Source organism: Gossypium raimondii, chromosome 11 (genome assembly GCF_025698545.1).
Source record: "Gossypium raimondii isolate GPD5lz chromosome 11, ASM2569854v1, whole genome shotgun sequence".
Taxonomy (NCBI): domain Eukaryota; kingdom Viridiplantae; phylum Streptophyta; class Magnoliopsida; order Malvales; family Malvaceae; genus Gossypium; species Gossypium raimondii.
In genome coordinates, this window is record NC_068575.1 from 329,121 (window position 1) to 347,771 (window position 18,651).

General features: G+C 34.1%; 3 protein-coding genes across 3 annotated transcripts; 2 read left to right on the plus strand and 1 right to left on the minus strand.

The window, feature by feature from the left end:
• The first annotated feature begins 198 nt into the window (after positions 1 to 198).
• On the plus strand, positions 199 to 3,921 carry LOC105761807 (phenylalanine ammonia-lyase). Its single transcript, XM_052623913.1, has 2 exons — positions 199 to 757; positions 2,070 to 3,921. Exons 1-2 carry the CDS (start codon positions 351 to 353, stop codon positions 3,817 to 3,819), a joined length of 2,157 nt encoding a protein of 718 aa, XP_052479873.1. The 5' UTR covers positions 199 to 350; the 3' UTR covers positions 3,820 to 3,921.
• A 4,607-nt stretch (positions 3,922 to 8,528) lies between these two features.
• LOC105761806 (phenylalanine ammonia-lyase) lies at positions 8,529 to 12,293 on the plus strand. The gene is made up of 2 exons (XM_052623912.1): positions 8,529 to 9,092; positions 10,428 to 12,293. Exons 1-2 carry the CDS (start codon positions 8,686 to 8,688, stop codon positions 12,175 to 12,177), a joined length of 2,157 nt encoding a protein of 718 aa, XP_052479872.1. The 5' UTR covers positions 8,529 to 8,685; the 3' UTR covers positions 12,178 to 12,293.
• Positions 12,294 to 13,773: 1,480 nt separating this feature from the next.
• Positions 13,774 to 18,143, minus strand: LOC105761804 (hypothetical protein). The gene is made up of 9 exons (XM_012579731.2): positions 17,978 to 18,143; positions 16,452 to 16,562; positions 16,051 to 16,237; positions 15,488 to 15,537; positions 15,285 to 15,375; positions 14,640 to 15,199; positions 14,329 to 14,556; positions 14,197 to 14,253; positions 13,774 to 14,125 (listed from the first exon to the last, which is right to left on the minus strand). Exons 2-9 carry the CDS (start codon positions 16,509 to 16,511, stop codon positions 13,940 to 13,942), a joined length of 1,419 nt encoding a protein of 472 aa, XP_012435185.1. The 5' UTR covers positions 16,512 to 16,562; positions 17,978 to 18,143; the 3' UTR covers positions 13,774 to 13,939.
• Positions 18,144 to 18,651: the final 508 nt, after the last annotated feature.

An 18,651-nucleotide genomic window follows, 5' to 3' on the forward strand; every position in this document is an offset into this window, starting at 1 on the left:
TCAAATCTAGTGAAACCGAACTCAAATTTAATTTATCCAAATTAAAATGAATTGGAATTTTTAATTTAATTTAATTTAATTTGGTTTTCGTTCTCTACCATCTACTTACAACCCCCTTATGCTTACCTACCCAACTCCACTAACCCCTCTCTCCCTTTATCTCTTCTGTATTTAAACCATAATTTTCTTTTCTTTTCTCTTCAAGAAGGAAACCAAAGGAAATTTTCAAAAAAAAAAATCCTTTGATTTTTCCTTCGATTTGATCTCATTTTTCCTCTCTCAAAATCCATAGATTCGTAAATCAAACATAAAAAAATCCTTTCATTTCGATCAATAATTCCTGTTATAAAATGGCGGCAATCACTCAAAACGGTTCTTTAGACAGTTTTTGCACCACCACAGCCAACGGTTCCACCGCCTTCGCAGCGGATCCATTGAACTGGGGCGTTGTGGCCGAATCGTTGAAAGGAAGCCATTTGGACGAAGTGAGACGGATGGTGATGGAGTATCGGAAGCCATTGGTGAAACTCGGCGGAGAGACATTAACGATCTCTCAAGTCGCGGCGATTGCAGCGCACGATTCTGGTGTCAAAGTTGAACTCTCCGACGATGCGAGGGCTGCCGTTAAAGCTAGTGCCGATTGGGTGCTTGATGGGATGAATAAAGGCACTGATAGCTATGGCGTAACTACTGGTTTTGGCGCTACTTCTCATCGGAGAACCAAACAAGGCGCTGCGCTTCAAAAAGAGCTTATTAGGTGAGTTTTAAAAGAAAAATATAAATAAATTTACGTACTTAAAAACCAGCATTGCAACTCGCTTTCGAACTGAGTTGAATCGTACTATTTGACTCAGTTCTGAACTAGGTGGATTTGTTTTTTTGTATAACTTATAATTTGGCGGTGAAGAGGTGAACAACGGTTAATACGGTCAGATTAATTTTTTTTAGTGCTTAAATTGAATTATAAAATTATAAAATTTTGAGGATTGAAATATAATTTTATCGTAATTAATACAGTATTTAGAAAGGACCTAACATAAATTTTACCAAAATGCAATATAACCTGCTAGCAATGTTTCCACTTTTGGGGCGCCAAGCCCTTAAATATAATTTTAAATCCCCTCGCTTTTACATCTCAGTTCGGTCGGTTTAACTTTTTTTTTTAAATATAATTATTTTATATTATATATATTTAATATAAATATTAAAATATACATAAAATTTTGGTTATATTAAATATTCTGAGTTAATCAAGTCGGTCTATTTAGTTACAGGCGTGGAAGCTTGTAAGGATCTTCGCCTCTCAAAAATTTTGAAAACTTTTCATTATATCCTTTGAAATTTTTAAAATTTCAATTAAGCCTCTCAAAAGTTTTAAGAATTTTACTTGAGTCTTCAAAAGTTTAAAAATTTTGAAAAATTTTCATCATGCCTTTTATTTTTTTAAGTTTTAATTATGCCTCTTAAAACTTTTAAAAATTCTAATTAAATCTCTAAAGTTTTAAAAATTCTAATTAGATCTTTTAAGATTTTTGAAAATTCTCATTCATCCATTAACAATTTTAAAATTTTCAATTAAATGTCCCCAAAAAAATTAAATTTTGAATTAGGTCCCTGAAATTTTTGGAAATTTTGAATCAACCCCAAAACTTAGCAGCATGTTTCACTAATGAGTTCAATTATAGATTTCAATTATAAACTTAGCATCTTAACTGAAACCTTAATTGAGATTTAATTGAAAAAAGAATAAATTGATTTAGTTGGGTGAGTTATAATCGAGTTATAAATAATTGAACCGAATTTTACCGATTAGTATCGGTTTGGTTCGGTTCTTTCGTTTCTTAATAAATTTAATTAATTGTTAAAATATTTAATTATTTATATTCGTTTTAAGAATTTTCAGTTTTCACTGTTTAGAAATAAAATCCTAGTTTTTATATTAATACAGAATTAAACGTTAATTAGAATTTAATTTGAACAATTACGATTTTTAACTTATAAATAATAAATTAAATCAATGAAAAATCGAAGCAAAATATCTTAAATCTATTTGTTGTCTGCCTGTACAGGTTCTTGAATGCTGGGATTTTTGGCAATGGAACCGAGTCATGCAACACGCTTCCTCACTCAGCAACGCGGGCAGCCATGCTCGTTAGAATCAATACTCTGTTACAAGGATATTCTGGTATCCGATTTGAGATTTTAGAAGCCATTACTAAGCTTTTAAACCACAACATTACCCCATGTTTGCCCCTCCGCGGCACTATTACGGCCTCGGGTGATCTCGTTCCGCTTTCCTACATTGCTGGATTACTCACCGGCAGGCCGAATTCCAAGGCTGTTGGACCAGATGGAAAATCCCTCAATGCCGAGGAAGCCTTTCGTGTAGCTGGTATCGATTCCGGATTCTTCATGTTGCGGCCTAAAGAAGGGTTTGCTCTTGTCAATGGTACCGCGGTTGGTTCAGGTTTGGCTTCCATGGTTCTTTTTGAAGCTAATGTACTTGTTGTTTTGTCCGAGATTTTGTCTGCGGTTTTTGCTGAAGTGATGAACGGTAAACCTGAGTTTACGGATCATTTGACACATAAATTGAAGCATCATCCGGGACAAATTGAGGCCGCTGCGATAATGGAACATATACTCGAAGGGAGTTCATATGTTAAAGCAGCTAAGAAATTACATGAAATGGATCCGTTGCAAAAACCGAAACAAGATCGGTACGCGTTACGGACTTCTCCGCAATGGCTTGGTCCTCAGGTTGAAGTGATCCGATTTGCAACCAAATCGATCGAAAGAGAGATTAACTCTGTCAACGACAACCCTTTGATCGATGTCTCGAGAAATAAGGCCTTACATGGTGGCAATTTCCAAGGTACCCCGATTGGTGTCTCGATGGATAACGTTCGCTTGGCTATTGCTGCTATAGGGAAACTTATGTTTGCTCAATTCTCGGAACTTGTTAACGATTTCTACAACGGCGGTCTCCCATCTAACCTCTCTGGTGGTCCAAACCCAAGTCTTGATTATGGTTTCAAGGGAGCCGAAATTGCAATGGCTTCCTATTGTTCTGAGCTCCAATACTTGGCTAATCCAGTCACGAACCACGTTCAAAGTGCCGAGCAGCACAACCAAGATGTGAACTCATTGGGGTTAATCTCATCTCGGAAAACCGCCGAGGCCGTCGATATCATAAAGCTTATGTCCTCCACATACTTGGTGGCGCTTTGCCAAGCTATCGATTTAAGACACTTAGAAGAAAACTTAAAGAACACGGTAAAGAACATCGTGAGCCAAGTCGCTAAGAAGACCCTCACGACCGGTCCCAACGGCGAGCTTCACCCTTCGCGGTTCTGCGAAAAGGACTTACTCAAAGCCGTGGACCACGAATATGTTTTCTCATACATTGACGACCCTTGCAGCGCTACGTATCCGTTGATGCAAAAGCTAAGACAAGTCCTCGTTGAGCACGCTTTGAGCAACGGCAACAACGAGAACAACGCTAGCACTTCGATCTTCCAAAAGATCGCAGCTTTTGAAGAAGAATTGAAGACCCTATTGCCGAAAGAGGTCGAGAACTCGAGGGTTTCCATCGAGAACGGAAACCCAGCAATCCCAAACAAGATCACGAAATGCCGGTCTTACCCGCTGTACAAATTCGTGAGGGAAGAGCTTGGGACTGGGTTGCTAACCGGGGAAAAAGTGAAGTCCCCTGGTGAGGAATTTGACAAGGTGTTCATTGCTATGTGCCAAGGGAAGGTAATTGATCCAATGCTTGAATGTCTTAAAGAATGGAACGGTGCCCCACTGCCAATTTGCTAGTTTTTTTCCTTTTCAATTTGGTCCTTGGAAATTTGTTTTGCAATATGTTTCTTTGTTTGTAATTTGTTAAATTAAGTTATAACTATATATATTCTGCTCAAAGTTGGGTTTTAAGTATAGTAATTGTTTTTCTAATTGCTACTGCAAAAAGGCCAAATTACAGTTTTGGTGCCTACATACTATGATCAGATATGAGATTTAGTCGGCATAATCATCTTTGTAATTGTTACTACTAAAAAGGTCGAATTGCAATTTTGGTGCCCGTGCTCTCAAATTTGAAAGATTCCTAATTTTATACGTTAGTGGGTTAATCGAAATTTTAGCGGTAGTGACTAATTCGAACAATTGTCTCAATTAGAGTGACTAAATTGATCAAAAGAATTAGAGTGACTAAAATAACAACAGCTTTATTTTAAAATGACCCGTGGTGTAATTTATCCGAATATTTTTGGTAGGTGTATATATATACACACACACGAAGGTTGGTGGGATATGCGGCCAGTATTTATCTAACTCTTTTTTTTTTTTTTTGCTTCACAATAATTGATTGATTAATTGTTTTGTAGGTCCCTTGCTTTACAATGTTTAGTTAATTCTTGATTTTGATATGAAATAGTATACCAAATTCTATTTTGTTTACTAGACCCGTTCACGAGTTAAACTAATCACATTTTTTATTATTATTAAAATATTGTACGTTTTATTCAAATGACATTTTTATTAATGGTCTTTATAACCATTCCGATTTATGCTTGGCGTCTAATTTAGCTGAGACGTTTGCACTTCGCGAAGTTCTTTATTAGTTAGAAGGCTATTGGTATCAATAACATCATTGTTGGTTCTGCTTGTCTTCGGGTTATTACTGCAGTTACTAAGAGTAACATAGATTTATCGAATTTTGGTTTCTTGATTATGGATTGTCAAGTTGTTGCTTCTTGGTTCCATAATTTGTCCTTTTGTTGGACACGTCGAGACGCTAATGAGACGATTCATAACCATGCTAAGGTAACCTTATCTTATGCGGATCATACTTAGTGGGATAGCCCTTCCTTGTTTCCTAATTCTAATTTATCTGATGATGCTTTGAATTCTAGTTCTGATGTTAGTAGACGACAATAGGACCGAGTGTATGGAATAAGCCTGTTGGTTTGGGTTTAGTCTTTGTCTTATTTTAATTAATGAAACGAGTTTTACACAAACCCAACCCCATCTAAAATAACTTAAACTTCAATTTTTATTATTATTTTAATTCGTATTTGAATTTGAATCGCTACACTTCTAGTATAACTTATGTTTGAAATGTTACGTTTTAGTTACTGAGTCGTTAATTGTCGTTAATGGTAAGCTAACGTGGCACGTTAAATCATCATTTCAAACAAAAATTTTAGGTTGAATTATACAATTGGTCCCCATATTTTTTTCGTTTTGAGCAATTTAATTTTTTTGCTTTTATGTTCTTTTAACGTAGTTTTTCTATGTTTTCGATTTGTTAAAATAGTCCTTATACTTTTATTTTTTTGAACAATTTAATTTTTTCTTTTTGTTTCTTTATTTTCCTTTTTTTTCCCTTTAGTTTTAACAAATAAAACACATAGAAAAACTACATTAAAAGAGACGGAGAAGGGAGGAAAATAGAGGAAGAAGCAGAAGAGAATGAAAAAAAGAACAAAAAAAAGAAAGTTAAAATAAGATAAAAGAAAAAATTAAATTGCTCAAAATGAAAAAAATATTGGGACCAATTGTATAATTCAACCTAAATTTTTTTGTTTGAAATGATGATTTAATGTGCCACGTTAGCTTACCGTTAACGGCAATTAACGGCTCAGTGACTAAAACGTAACCGAAGATAAACAAAAGTGACTATTTTAGCAATTTACCCTAATTCTTTTATTCCACTAATAAGGTATAAAATAATAATTATTTATATTGGAGACGTAATGGAAATTTGGTGAGGTTTGAACAGTTTTTTCTTGTTGAGGATAAGTTCAAAAGAAAACAGCTTTGTTGAAAATAGTATACCAAACAACCCTTATTTTATGGAATAAAATATAAATTTTACGAGAAATTTGACTTAAATGAACCAATTTTGAAATTATAGATATTTTTATTTGTACAACACAAAATAAGAAAAACGAATCGAATAAAAAAACTCAAAATGATGCAAATAAATAAATAAATAGATATATGAATCCGAGATTGTCTAACTTGAATTCTCGACCAATAATCATGAAACGACATGAACCCGAATTTTAAATTGTGTGGATATGAATGGAATCGTCAAATTAAACAATATATAGGAAAATAAGTATAAAATTTAAATATCCAATTAAGTTTAATATTGAGCTAATTGGTCATTCTAAAAATTTAGAGTAATTTAATCCCGCTTGTGCATATTTTTTATTAGTATAATAACAAAATTAACTCTCGATTTTACACATTCTATCAATTTGATTTTGGTTTAACAATTTAACTCGAATGTTCACACAAAATGTACAAATATCGAGGGCTAAATTTGTCATTACACTAATTAAAATTATATACAATTGTCGAAAAACTTTAACGCCATGATTAATTGTCGAATAGTTGATCACTTCCAAAATTTAAAAAATTGCTTTAAAATTTTTAAATGAACCAATTTACTCAATATCAAAATTGAAAGGGACCGAAAATATTTTCAGGAAAAAAAAACCTATCAGCTCTTCTATAAATTACTCAACTTTATCTTATCCAAAAAAGAAAAAATCTCTCTTCTCTTAAAAATTAGATAATTTATTAAAAAATATTTTTATTTTTTATTTTAAAAGTTATTACTACTAATTCCAAAAGTATTAATCCAAATATTAGCTTCTCCCAAGAATAGTACAAAAGTCATTTTGCAGGCGGTGTTAGCTTTAACTAAGCATAATCTTAGTTTATTAAATAGGGCTATTCTACCAAGCATACCCAAACTTTCATTCAGATTTTAAATCGGTCCCTGTTCTTCAAAATATTCTAATTGACTCTTCGAAATATCAGTATTGTCCTCCCATCATCCTATTTGTCAATGTAAGCATAAAATATCAATTTGGATCTAATAATGATCATATTTAATAATTAAAACACTTACATTAAATTGTAAATACGTGTATAATGACGGAGCCAAAGGGGGGTCGACAATGGCCTTGGCCCCACAAAAAAGGATTATAGTTTATTATTATATCTGCTCTTTTTGATACAATATCTATAATTATCCATAGTCTCTCTCCAATCCTTAAATAGGAGTATAATGCGCTTCAGCATACTCGAACTCACGTTCTCCTAAATTGGCAACAATACCAATGCCAGTTGATACTTATTTTAGTATTTATATATATATTTATTTATGATACTTATTTGGAAAGAAATCTAACGTGAAACAAAAATCTACCTAAAAAATCCAATTTATAGTTTGATAATAAATTTAGTCGGCGGAATTAGTAAACATATTTCTGGGATAAACATGGAAAAGTCATTAATGAATTTACATATTTGGCAAAAAAAAATTTAAAAATATCTTTTTCATTAAAAAATATAAAAATAATTAATGCAACGTTAACCTACTACTCAAAAAAACATGCATGGAAACGTTTCCTCCTCTAGTCTCACCAACCACAAATCCATCGCTTTCACCCTTTTTTTGTTTTTTTCTGTTCATTTAATATTTATTTACGTTTTTGCAAGTATTATTTTAATTTTTGAAACTTGTTCGAGGGTCGAGTTATCCGTTTTAAATTAATAGATATTTTTGTTCAAGTTATGATTTTGACATTTAAATACCGATGATGTTAATTACATTTTGTTTATGATTGTAAATTAAATCTTGAATCGGAATTAAATATCAACTAGGCTTGCTAATTGGACCGGTTTGGACTATTAAGATTAGGTAAATTCGAGTTTTGAAAATTTTGAGTTATTTTAAATTTAAGTCACTTTTGGTTTTATTTTTAGTCGGAATATTTCGGGTCTGTTCAATTTGGATTGAGTCAATTCGTCTTTTGAAAATTTTTCGAGTCAATATTGATTTAGATTCAGTTTTAGTCAGATTGTCTCGAGCTCAAGACGTTTTAGGTTTGATCAATCTAGATTGAGTTAATTCAAGTTTTAAAAATTTTAAGTCTTTTCAAATTCGAGTTAATTGCAATTTTGATTCATTTTTAGTCAGACCGTTTTGGGTTATGTCGTTTTTGGTCTAGTGAATCTGGATTGAGTTAACTCAAGTTATAAAAACTTCTAATTTGACTCGGTTTCGATTTCGATTCACTTCTAGTTATACTATTCTGAATTCGGCTCATTTTGGATTCGAATTCCAAGACTCAGTTTTTCAAATAAGGTTATTACGAATTTGAAAAACTTCAAGTTCCGGGTTATTGCATGTTACTTTTTGGATAAGTTCGAGCTTAATTCATTTCAAATTCGAGTCATATCAAAATTTGTATCATTTGAAATTCAGTTTAATTCATATTTAAGTTAAAATGAGTTTAATTGTTAATTTTTTCCAATAATCAAATCTAGTGAAACCGAACTCAAATTTAATTTATCCGAAATAAAATGAATTGGAATTTTTAATTTAATTTAATTTGTTTTTCGTTCTCTACCATCTACATACAACCCCCTTATGCTTACCTACCCAACTCCACTAACCCCTTTCCCCCTTTATCTCTTCTCTATTTAAACCATATTTTTCTTTTCTTTTCTCTCCAAGAAGGAAACCAAAGGAAATTTAAAAAAAAAAAAAATCCTTTGATATTTCCTTCGATTTGATCTCATTTTCCCTCTCTCAAAATCCATAGATTCGTAAATCAAACATAAAAAAATCCTTTCATTTCGATCAATAATTCCTGTTATAAAATGGCGGCAATCACTCAAAACGGTTCTTTAGACAGTTTTTGCACCACCACAGCCAACGGTTCCACCGCCTTCGCAGCCGATCCATTGAACTGGGGCGTTGTGGCCGAATCGTTGAAAGGAAGCCATTTGGACGAAGTGAAACGGATGGTGATGGAGTATCGGAAGCCATTGGTGAAACTCGGCGGAGAGACATTAACGATCTCTCAAGTCGCGGCGATTGCAGCGCACGATTCTGGTGTCAAAGTTGAACTCTCCGACGATGCGAGGGCTGCCGTTAAAGCTAGTGCCGATTGGGTGCTTGATGGGATGAATAAAGGCACTGATAGCTATGGCGTTACTACTGGTTTTGGCTCTACTTCTCATCGGAGAACCAAACAAGGCGCTGCGCTTCAAAAAGAGCTTATTAGGTAAGTTTTAAAAGAAAAATATAAATAAATTTACGTACTTAAAAACCAGCATTGCAACTCGCTTTCGTACTGAGTTGAATCGTACTATTTGACTCAGTTCTGAACCAGGTGGATTTGTTTTTTGTATAACATAATTTGGCGGTGAAGAGGTGAACAACGGTTAATACGGTCAGATTAAATTTTTTTAGTGCTTAAATTGAATTATAAAATTATAAAATTTTGAGGATTAAAATATAATTTTATCATAATTAATACAGTATTTAGAAAGGACCTAACATAAATTTTACCAAAATGCAATTTAACCTGCATAGAATTTTTCCATTTTTGGGGCGCCAAGCCCTTAAATATAATTTTAAATCCCCTTGCTTTTATGATCTCCAGTTGACCTAACAAAGTCGATTTAACATCTAGTTCGGTCGGTTTAACTTTTTTTTTAAAATATAATTATTTTATATTATATATTTATTATAAATATTAAAATATACATAAAATTTTGGTTATATTAAATATTCTGAGTTAATCAAGTCGGTCTATTTAGTTACAGGGGTGGAAGCTTGTAGGGATCTTCGCCTCTCAAAAATTTTGAAAATTTTCATTATATCCTTTGAAATTTTTAAAATTTCAATTAAGCCTCTCAAAAGTTTTAAGAATTTTACTTGAGTCTTCAAAAGTTTCAAAATTTTGAAAATTTTTCATCATGCCTTTTTTTTTAAGTTTTAATTATACCTCTTAAAACTTTTAAAAATTCTAATTAAATCTCTAAAGTTTTAAAATTCTAATTAGATCTTTTAAGATTTTTGAAAATTCCCATTCATCCATTAACAATTTTAAAATTTCAATTAAATCTCCCCAAAAAATTAAATTTTGAATTAGGTCCCTGAAATTTTTGGAAATTTTGAATCAACCCCAAAACTTAGCAGCATGTTTCCCCAATGGGTTCAATTATAAATTTTAATAATCAATAACCGACCAACAAAAACATCTTAACTGAAACCTTAATTGAGATTTAATTGAAAAAAGAATAAATCGATTTAGTTGGGTGAGTTATAAATAATTGAACCGAATTTTACAGATTAGTATCGGCTTGGTTCGGTTCTTTCGTTTCTTAATAAATTTAATTAATTGTTAAAATATTTAATTATTTATATTCGTTTTCAAGAATTTTCAGTTTTTCACTGTTTAGAAATAAAATCCTAGTTCTTATATTAATACAGAATAAAACATTAATTAGAATTTAATTTGAACAATTACGATTTTTAACTTATAAATAACAAATTAAATCAATGAAAAATCGAAGCAAAATATCTTAAATCTATTTGTTGTCTGCCTGTACAGGTTCTTGAATGCTGGGATTTTTGGCAATGGAACCGAGTCATGCAACACGCTTCCTCACTCAGCAACGCGGGCAGCCATGCTCGTTAGAATCAATACTCTGTTACAAGGATATTCTGGTATCCGATTTGAGATTTTAGAAGCCATTACTAAGCTTTTAAACCACAACATTACCCCATGTTTGCCCCTCCGCGGTACTATTACGGCCTCGGGTGATCTCGTTCCGCTTTCCTACATTGCTGGATTACTCACCGGCAGGCCGAATTCCAAGGCTGTTGGACCAGATGGAAAATCCCTCAATGCCGAGGAAGCCTTTCGTGTAGCTGGTATCGATTCCGGATTCTTCATGTTGCAGCCTAAAGAAGGGTTGGCTCTTGTCAATGGTACCGCGGTTGGTTCAGGTTTGGCTTCCATGGTTCTTTTTGAAGCTAATGTACTTGTTGTTTTGTCCGAGATTTTGTCTGCGGTTTTTGCTGAAGTGATGAACGGTAAACCTGAGTTTACGGATCATTTGACACATAAATTGAAGCATCATCCGGGACAAATTGAGGCCGCTGCGATAATGGAACATATACTCGAAGGGAGTTCATATGTTAAAGCAGCTAAGAAATTACATGAAATGGATCCGTTGCAAAAACCGAAACAAGATCGGTACGCGTTACGGACTTCTCCGCAATGGCTTGGTCCTCAGGTTGAAGTGATCCGATTTGCAACCAAATCGATCGAAAGAGAGATTAACTCTGTCAACGACAACCCTTTGATCGATGTCTCGAGAAATAAGGCCTTACATGGTGGCAATTTCCAAGGTACCCCGATTGGTGTCTCGATGGATAACGTTCGCTTGGCTATTGCTGCTATAGGGAAACTTATGTTTGCTCAATTCTCGGAACTTGTTAACGATTTCTACAACAACGGTCTCCCATCTAACCTCTCCGGTGGTCCAAACCCAAGTCTTGATTATGGTTTCAAGGGAGCCGAAATTGCAATGGCTTCCTATTGTTCTGAGCTCCAATACTTGGCTAATCCAGTCACGAACCACGTTCAAAGTGCCGAGCAGCACAACCAAGATGTGAACTCATTGGGGTTAATCTCATCTCGGAAAACCGCCGAGGCCGTTGATATCTTAAAGCTTATGTCCTCCACATACTTGGTGGCGCTTTGCCAAGCTATCGATTTAAGACATTTAGAAGAAAACTTAAAGAACACGGTAAAGAACATCGTGAGCCAAGTCGCTAAGAAGACCCTCACGACCGGTCCCAACGGCGAGCTTCACCCTTCGCGGTTCTGCGAAAAGGACTTACTCAAAGCCGTGGACCACGAATATGTTTTCTCATACATTGACGACCCTTGCAGCGCTACGTATCCGTTGATGCAAAAGCTAAGACAAGTCCTCGTTGAGCACGCTTTGAGCAACGGCAACAACGAGAACAACGCTAGCACTTCGATCTTCCAAAAGATTGCAGCTTTCGAAGAAGAATTGAAGACCCTATTGCCGAAAGAGGTCGAGAACTCGAGGGTTTCCATCCAGAACGGAAACCCAGCAATCCCAAACAAGATCACGGAATGCCGGTCTTACCCGCTGTACAAATTCGTGAGGGAAGAGCTTGGGACTGGGTTGCTAACCGGGGAAAAAGTGAAGTCCCCTGGTGAGGAATTTGACAAGGTGTTCATTGCTATGTGCCAAGGGAAGGTAATTGATCCAATGCTTGAATGTCTTAAAGAATGGAACGGTGCCCCACTGCCAATTTGCTAGTTTTTTTCTTTTTCAATTTGGTCCTTGGAAATTTGTTTTGCAATCTGTTTCTTTGTTTGTAATTTGTTAAATAAGTTATAACTATATATATTGGGATCAAAGTTGGATTTTAAGTATAGTAATTGTTTTTCTAATTGCTACTGCTAAAAGGCCAAATTACAGTTTTGGTGCCTATATACTATGATCAGATATGAGATTTAGTCGGCATAATCATCCTTCTAATTGCTACTACTAAAAAGGTCAAATTACAATTTTGGTGCCCGTGCTCTCAAATTTGAAATTTAGTAATCCATATCACTTCTCTCAATATAGTCAATGGCGTACCATGAACATATCATTTTTGCCCTTGTATTGGTATTCACATGTGTGAGCAGATATGTCATTTTAGGTTTATCGATGTTTTTCTTTTCACATATATTATCTTTTTTTTATCAAGTTATTGTTTAATTTTTAATTTTTTAATAAATTATATATTTTATACAGCAAATATATCTCAACTACGTAAATATATTTATCTCCAAATATATCTCAAGATTAAAGAAAAATAAAAGTTATATTTAAAATATCAAAATATTGTACCAATCGATATGAACCAAAATACATCAAAATAGTTGAAACACAGAGATAACTAAAACGAAATCTAAATTACTTGGTACGGATCGAAATGATGTGTACCATCCTCAATACAATACTAACTACTATGATCTCTTTAATTACTACCGACAAAAGGTTTTTTTTGGTGCCTATGCTCAAATTTGGGATCATAGTAATCGCTTTTCTAATTGCTGCCACTACAACGTCAGATTACCATTTTGATGCCTATATTTTTCTGTAATTTTTTAAGATTTAGTCCTTGGAATCATCTCTCGAATTGCTATTGCTGAAAGGTATAATATTGGTTTCGGTCCATATACTATACTCAAATGCAAGATTTAGTAATTATATTTTAATTTGACATGATTTGATTCATCATACTTAATAATCTAATAATTAATTTCAGTCTAAATAGTTAACGTTGTTAATTATTCCAAACAATTGTTAGGCTGACAAAAGAACCTCGTTAATATAATGCCAATACTTTAAACACCCAATCATAAGCTTTGAAGTTTAGGGTTTCATTTTGAATGTGGATGATAATTTAAGTGTAAATAAGATACTGGTTCTCACAAGCTACTTGAGTTCAACTAAAAAAAATTCAAACTCGATTTGGTAATTATCGAGCCAAGCTTAATTGATCGATCCAAATTCGAGTTTAGTAATACTTGACTCGAATAGCTCACAAGCCTTATTGAGTTTTTCATATTTTTATATTATTAAATTACGTCATCACACTTAATATATACTATTAACCCTATGTTTAATTATTGAGCTGAGATTGAGATTGAGTACTCGATTATATCTCGATTCGAGCTCAAACTTAAAAACAGATGTTCAATCGAGCTTGAGCCGAGCATCAAGCTCTGAATCTCGAGCTTGGCTCGATTACACCCCTAGTGGTCGGGTTTGAGCACTAGAACTGAAGTTTGAGTTCAAGATAGGTATCAAGTCAGGAGTGACATGTAAATTCATACAATCCCGACCCCTTGCCATCTCTAGTTAGTCAAGAATGATAGAAAACTATTATAATTGTAAACCTTGGTTTTTCACTTTACCAGATTAATTTCCTAATGATTTAAAGAGCATTAATATGTGCAGGTCGGTGTTAAAGGGACTATTACAAGCTAAACTTGAATTAACACAAAATGCTTTCTTCAAACTACGCTTACTTCCTACGTAAGTTTCGTGCACGGTAGTAAACCGGAGTGCCTTTAGTTGTCGGTTGTTCGGACGAAGGAACATAATCGACAGATGAAACCTTCGGGTATGGATGAATGGTTGCCAGTTCACGGATGCGACGTACCACGGGCTTTGGTAAGGGACGTACGGCATGCTTCGGATGATTCTCAACCTGCAATGAACATTTGGATTGAGCTGAAAAAGCAAATGAAAGTGAAAATGGAGAAAAACCCGAAAGCTAACCTCTCTCCGGTTGTTTTCCTGCACAGAACTGGATCGTAGTAGATTTCGCCACTTGTCCTGTAGGAAAACATATGTATTTAAAAAAGTATTCGAGTTTTTCAAAAAACAAGAGGAAATTGTAGCAGGAGGTACCCTGAGATCAACAGGTGTCCGATAAGTGGATGATGCAAACAGAAGCTTTTTTATATTGGTCCATCTTCCGACACCGTACTTGGCAATTCCATCAACAAGCTTAATCACCTCCATAAGGGTCCACATCTTTTGATGCTTCCTCCGATCACAAGCTGTTTTGGATCGTTTAGTTCTCTTACGCCCATCTTCCGATTCTGATGCAGAGAGCTCATAATCCGATTCAAGCTCCTGAATGGAAAATGAGAAACACGTAGTTAAAATTTTTTAAGCTATCACACTTGTAACCAGTTAGGCAAAGGAACATCTCCTACCGATTTAAGCACAATTTTCTTCGGACATCCTCTCCGAGGCTGGGATTCAGATGGGACTTGAGGAAACTCTTCTTGCGGTTGGATTTTATGGCTCTTACTCTCTTCCATAGTGGAATTTCTAGAAAATTCCTCAATGTACCTCCGAGTCGGTTTGCGTAGTCTCTTCTGTCTGAGAAGAGTGTCACCTTTTGTTACTTTAACAGAGCTTTTTACTTTCTGATTCGACAATATAAGACTTACTAAAGGTTTTTCATCATCATCGGACTCGTCAAGATCTTGCACGTGTTCTATACTTGATCGACCAACATCCATAACGGGACCCTGACACCCGTGTTTTCTCCTAAAGTTATGACGTAAATTGCAACCAACCCTCTTCCCAAGCCCACCATTCTCACTGTTGGATTCTCGAACAGTTGCTATCGATGATTCTGATATGCCACTGACACTATTACTCCTTCCACTAAATCCAGGCGAATGACTTTCTGAACTTGAGTTGCACAAAGTTGATCCTTCACGAGGACCGCAATCCAACTCGGATAACTTTTCAGGAAATTCAATATCTGCAATCCAAAGGAAAAAAAGTGAGCCTCAGGTGTTATAGCACACAACTGGTAGTAAACTATTATAATTACAGACAAGACTCACCCAAAAGAAAATCTTCACAAGCACCGGAGAGATCATGGGCTGCATCGATATCATCCACTTCATCAACCTCATCGAGCAATCCGTCGAGAACCTACTAAAGCAGTATCATATCAGATGCAAGCATGTGGCCTAATCCAAGTATACATACTGTAAATATGATATTTAACACAAAAGTTCTAAAAATATGAATGAGCAATACATACTTCGAGCTTCAAATCATCTCCTCCTCGACCATGGATAGAATCCAGCCCACCTTATAACAAATCATAAAAAGGTATAAGCCGCATGAAAATATATATAGAGAAATTTCAAATGCAAATGTAATCGAAAGTGTTCGTGCATGTTCGATGAAAGAATCGTAAATTGAGTGGTTCAGTTTCTACTATGATCATGTTGTGTAATCATTGGTGCAACAAATAAGCGTCAAATCTTTCAAGATGGTCCCATGTCCCAGTTGGATACATAATTTTCATGTCTTAAAATGATTATGCTTCCCACATCCAAGCGCAACTCATAGTTTTAAGGACTTTCGAAAAATTACAAACTAATAGGAAAATGATTGACCGTAAAGCAAGTTAGAGACTAACAGCTAAATACTCGTATATGATACTTACACCAAGAAATAGCTATGTACTTGAAGAAAGAACCTATGAGTTTGTTTTTAAAGGGATAGACCGACCCATCATTCCACAGGCCAGTATCCGTAGATAACAAGCACTTAAAAGATCACCGGCGAAATAATAAAGACAAACTGTTAAAGTACTACCGGAACTGATTTTCCAGCCATAATCGAAGGCACACGAGAAGTCCTCCATTTTCAAGTGCTTCTCTATATTCTCGTTCCCAAAACATAAGATTCCATCTGCCGAAACATGTTCAATTTTAGGTTCTGCAAGTAAATGCTCAACCTCAGTCACTTCATCGTCCAGACCAGGAACTACGGGTTGATCAACCTATATCCGGAAAACAAATGCAGGGGAATGAGTGTGGGGGAGCAATGTAGGATTTATAGAATTTATAAGCTCGTTTTATGTTTAAAGAGGATACCACAAGCAAAAGACTCAGAGGGGCAGCTCGAGAGTGTAAAGGTAGGTATACATCAAGGATTAAAGGCAGGTATCAAAGAATATATCGATGACTAAAAAGATTAAAGAAAGCTTTTCTTACCCTTTGACATTTCACGTCATCGAGCTTCTTCATCGAATGTGATTTCCGGTCGGTTTCCATTTCATAACCTTAGCTTGTTCCAAACCTGCAATCATCTGTCCGAAATTTTCCCTGCAATCAAATGGAACAAAATGCATAAAAAATGATCACCTACTCGGAAAATGGCTGGCTTAATACACCCAAGGAAACAAACATCAGTACTTCCGTTAACTAAACTGGACAACGAATTCAAAATAAAGAAACAAACACCTTTCGGCATGACTGTAAACATAGAAAAATGGCTAAAATCGAACTTCTTTTCCTCACCTTCATCCAAATTCGTAACATTTCAAGAAGGCTAACATAAAGCATCAACAAACCAACACTGCAACACAGATACTTGCCATCTTACAACTAATTAACTCAATTCAAAAATAAAAGAATCAAAAGTTGCTCTTCGTGTTCTCCATTTTACTTCACACGCAAGCTACACGACACGGCCTGTTACACTTTCATCAACTCAACATAATAGCAATTTACAGTACTTCATGCACAATTTGTGACGATGAAATACGTAAAATATGTCTAAATTAGTTAGGATTCGATATGATTATATACAGAGGCAAAACCAGATCCCTAATATGGGAAATTGTTGCTTTAGACCTCCAATCATAAAATCTTAAGTTAATATATAGTAAAATTATAGTTTGCCTCCCCCCCCCCCTCAAACAATAGAATTTTGATCCAATCCTTTTCAAAACCATAAAGAAATAAATCAATACAAGGGTGAAATTGCATTTTAGCTCTCCTAAAAATATATAACTTAATTTTGGATCCCCTAAAATATTTTCCAGCTCCACCCCAATTATATATTTAAAAAGTATAAAAACATGAAATCCAAGTTTACAAATATCTACCAGAATTTCAAATTCAGTACTAAATTAGCATCCAATAAATTGGTGGATTCAAGAAATAATCATAGACATTTATAAGTGTTTTATCACACAACTTGCACTATTTTTGAAATCCGAGTTCGAAAAATTTGTTCTTAATTTTGAAGAGCTCACACATGCAATAATTAAAAGGTCTTTCATTTTAATGCAAAAAAATTTGAAAAATTAAAATTAAGTCCACGAAGTTCAACTAGGATCTAACATTAAAAGAAGAGTTACTGTTTTATTCACATTAGAAGTAAAATTTCGTAAAAAAAAAAGCATTAATTTTGCAATTTTATACTCTTTTAGAGAAATAAATAAAATATATGTATTTCCATAAAATTTTCCTCATTTTCCTAGTTTCCTTTTTCCCAGTTATTTTCTGAGTAACCAAACAGACACTGAAAAGCACAGATCCATCAACTCATAAAAACTAAACATAAAGAAACAAACGTTACATCATTCATTCGTAAATTAAACGCTAAACACTTACCACTCTCCGATCTACTCAATTTCCAGCTCAAATTTTTTTAAAAAATCTAATAGAATTCATACAATCATATATATATATAATCTAAATTCTAAAAAAAAGTAAGTAAATAAGGATCTTACCTTTGAGAAAGATAGTGAGAGTGCTAAGCAAAAAAAAAGAAAAAGGAATCGAATGTTCGAACGATAAAAGCTGAAACCGCCAAAAAGCGACGCGAGATGAAGAGCAACAGAGAGAAAATGGAGGCTTTTATTATATATAAGACGGAATCGAAACGTATTTTATAATTACGATAAATTTTTATTTACAAATTAAGGATTGTTTTATTTTGTTCGCTAAAAAGTGGTAATAATATATGGCTGTCATGTCCGGGTCACCTTTCCTGTCACCTTATATAAATTAAGTTTATATTTTCTTCATTTAATTTTAAAAAAAATTATAAAATAGTTTTTTAATTATTCAAAAAATTTAATTTAAGTGATTGAGTTGATAAAGTTTTCTTTTTAAGTCTAACTAGCAAGTTCCAAGCAATGATTTGATTATTGATACAGTGGATTAGTTTCCATTAAATTCAAGTTGATCTGACAGTCAGTGTCGGAGATCAAAAAAGGAAGTTGTTTAGATTTTTTTTCACAGATTCGTGATATTCAAAGTTGTTTTCATGAGAAAAAACTAAACGGTAGAAGAGAAGAGAAAAAAAAGCTTTCGATTGGTACAAGCGGTGTGAACAAAAAAAGCTATGCAACAACGAATTTAACAGACCGATGATTTACATGAAAACTTTTTGAATAGTTTA

What these genes read in the sequence shown, in the direction of transcription:
- LOC105761806 (XM_052623912.1), top strand. Translation starts at nt 8,686, where the DNA reads ATGGCGGCAATCACTCAAAACGGTTCTTTAGACAGTTTTTGCACCACC. An exon ending in CTTCAAAAAGAGCTTATTAG is followed by an intron (nt 9,093 to 10,427) that starts GTAAGTTTTAAA and finishes CTGCCTGTACAG; the next exon opens with GTTCTTGAATGCTGGGATTT.
- LOC105761804 (XM_012579731.2), bottom strand. Translation starts at nt 16,511, where the DNA reads ATGGAAACCGACCGGAAATCACATTCGATGAAGAAGCTCGATGACGTG. An exon ending in TGGCTGGAAAATCAGTTCCG is followed by an intron (nt 15,538 to 16,050) that starts GTAGTACTTTAA and finishes ATTTGTTATAAG; the next exon opens with GTGGGCTGGATTCTATCCAT. An exon ending in GGACACCTGTTGATCTCAGG is followed by an intron (nt 14,254 to 14,328) that starts GTACCTCCTGCT and finishes GTTTTCCTACAG; the next exon opens with GACAAGTGGCGAAATCTACT.
- LOC105761807 (XM_052623913.1), top strand. Translation starts at nt 351, where the DNA reads ATGGCGGCAATCACTCAAAACGGTTCTTTAGACAGTTTTTGCACCACC. An exon ending in CTTCAAAAAGAGCTTATTAG is followed by an intron (nt 758 to 2,069) that starts GTGAGTTTTAAA and finishes CTGCCTGTACAG; the next exon opens with GTTCTTGAATGCTGGGATTT.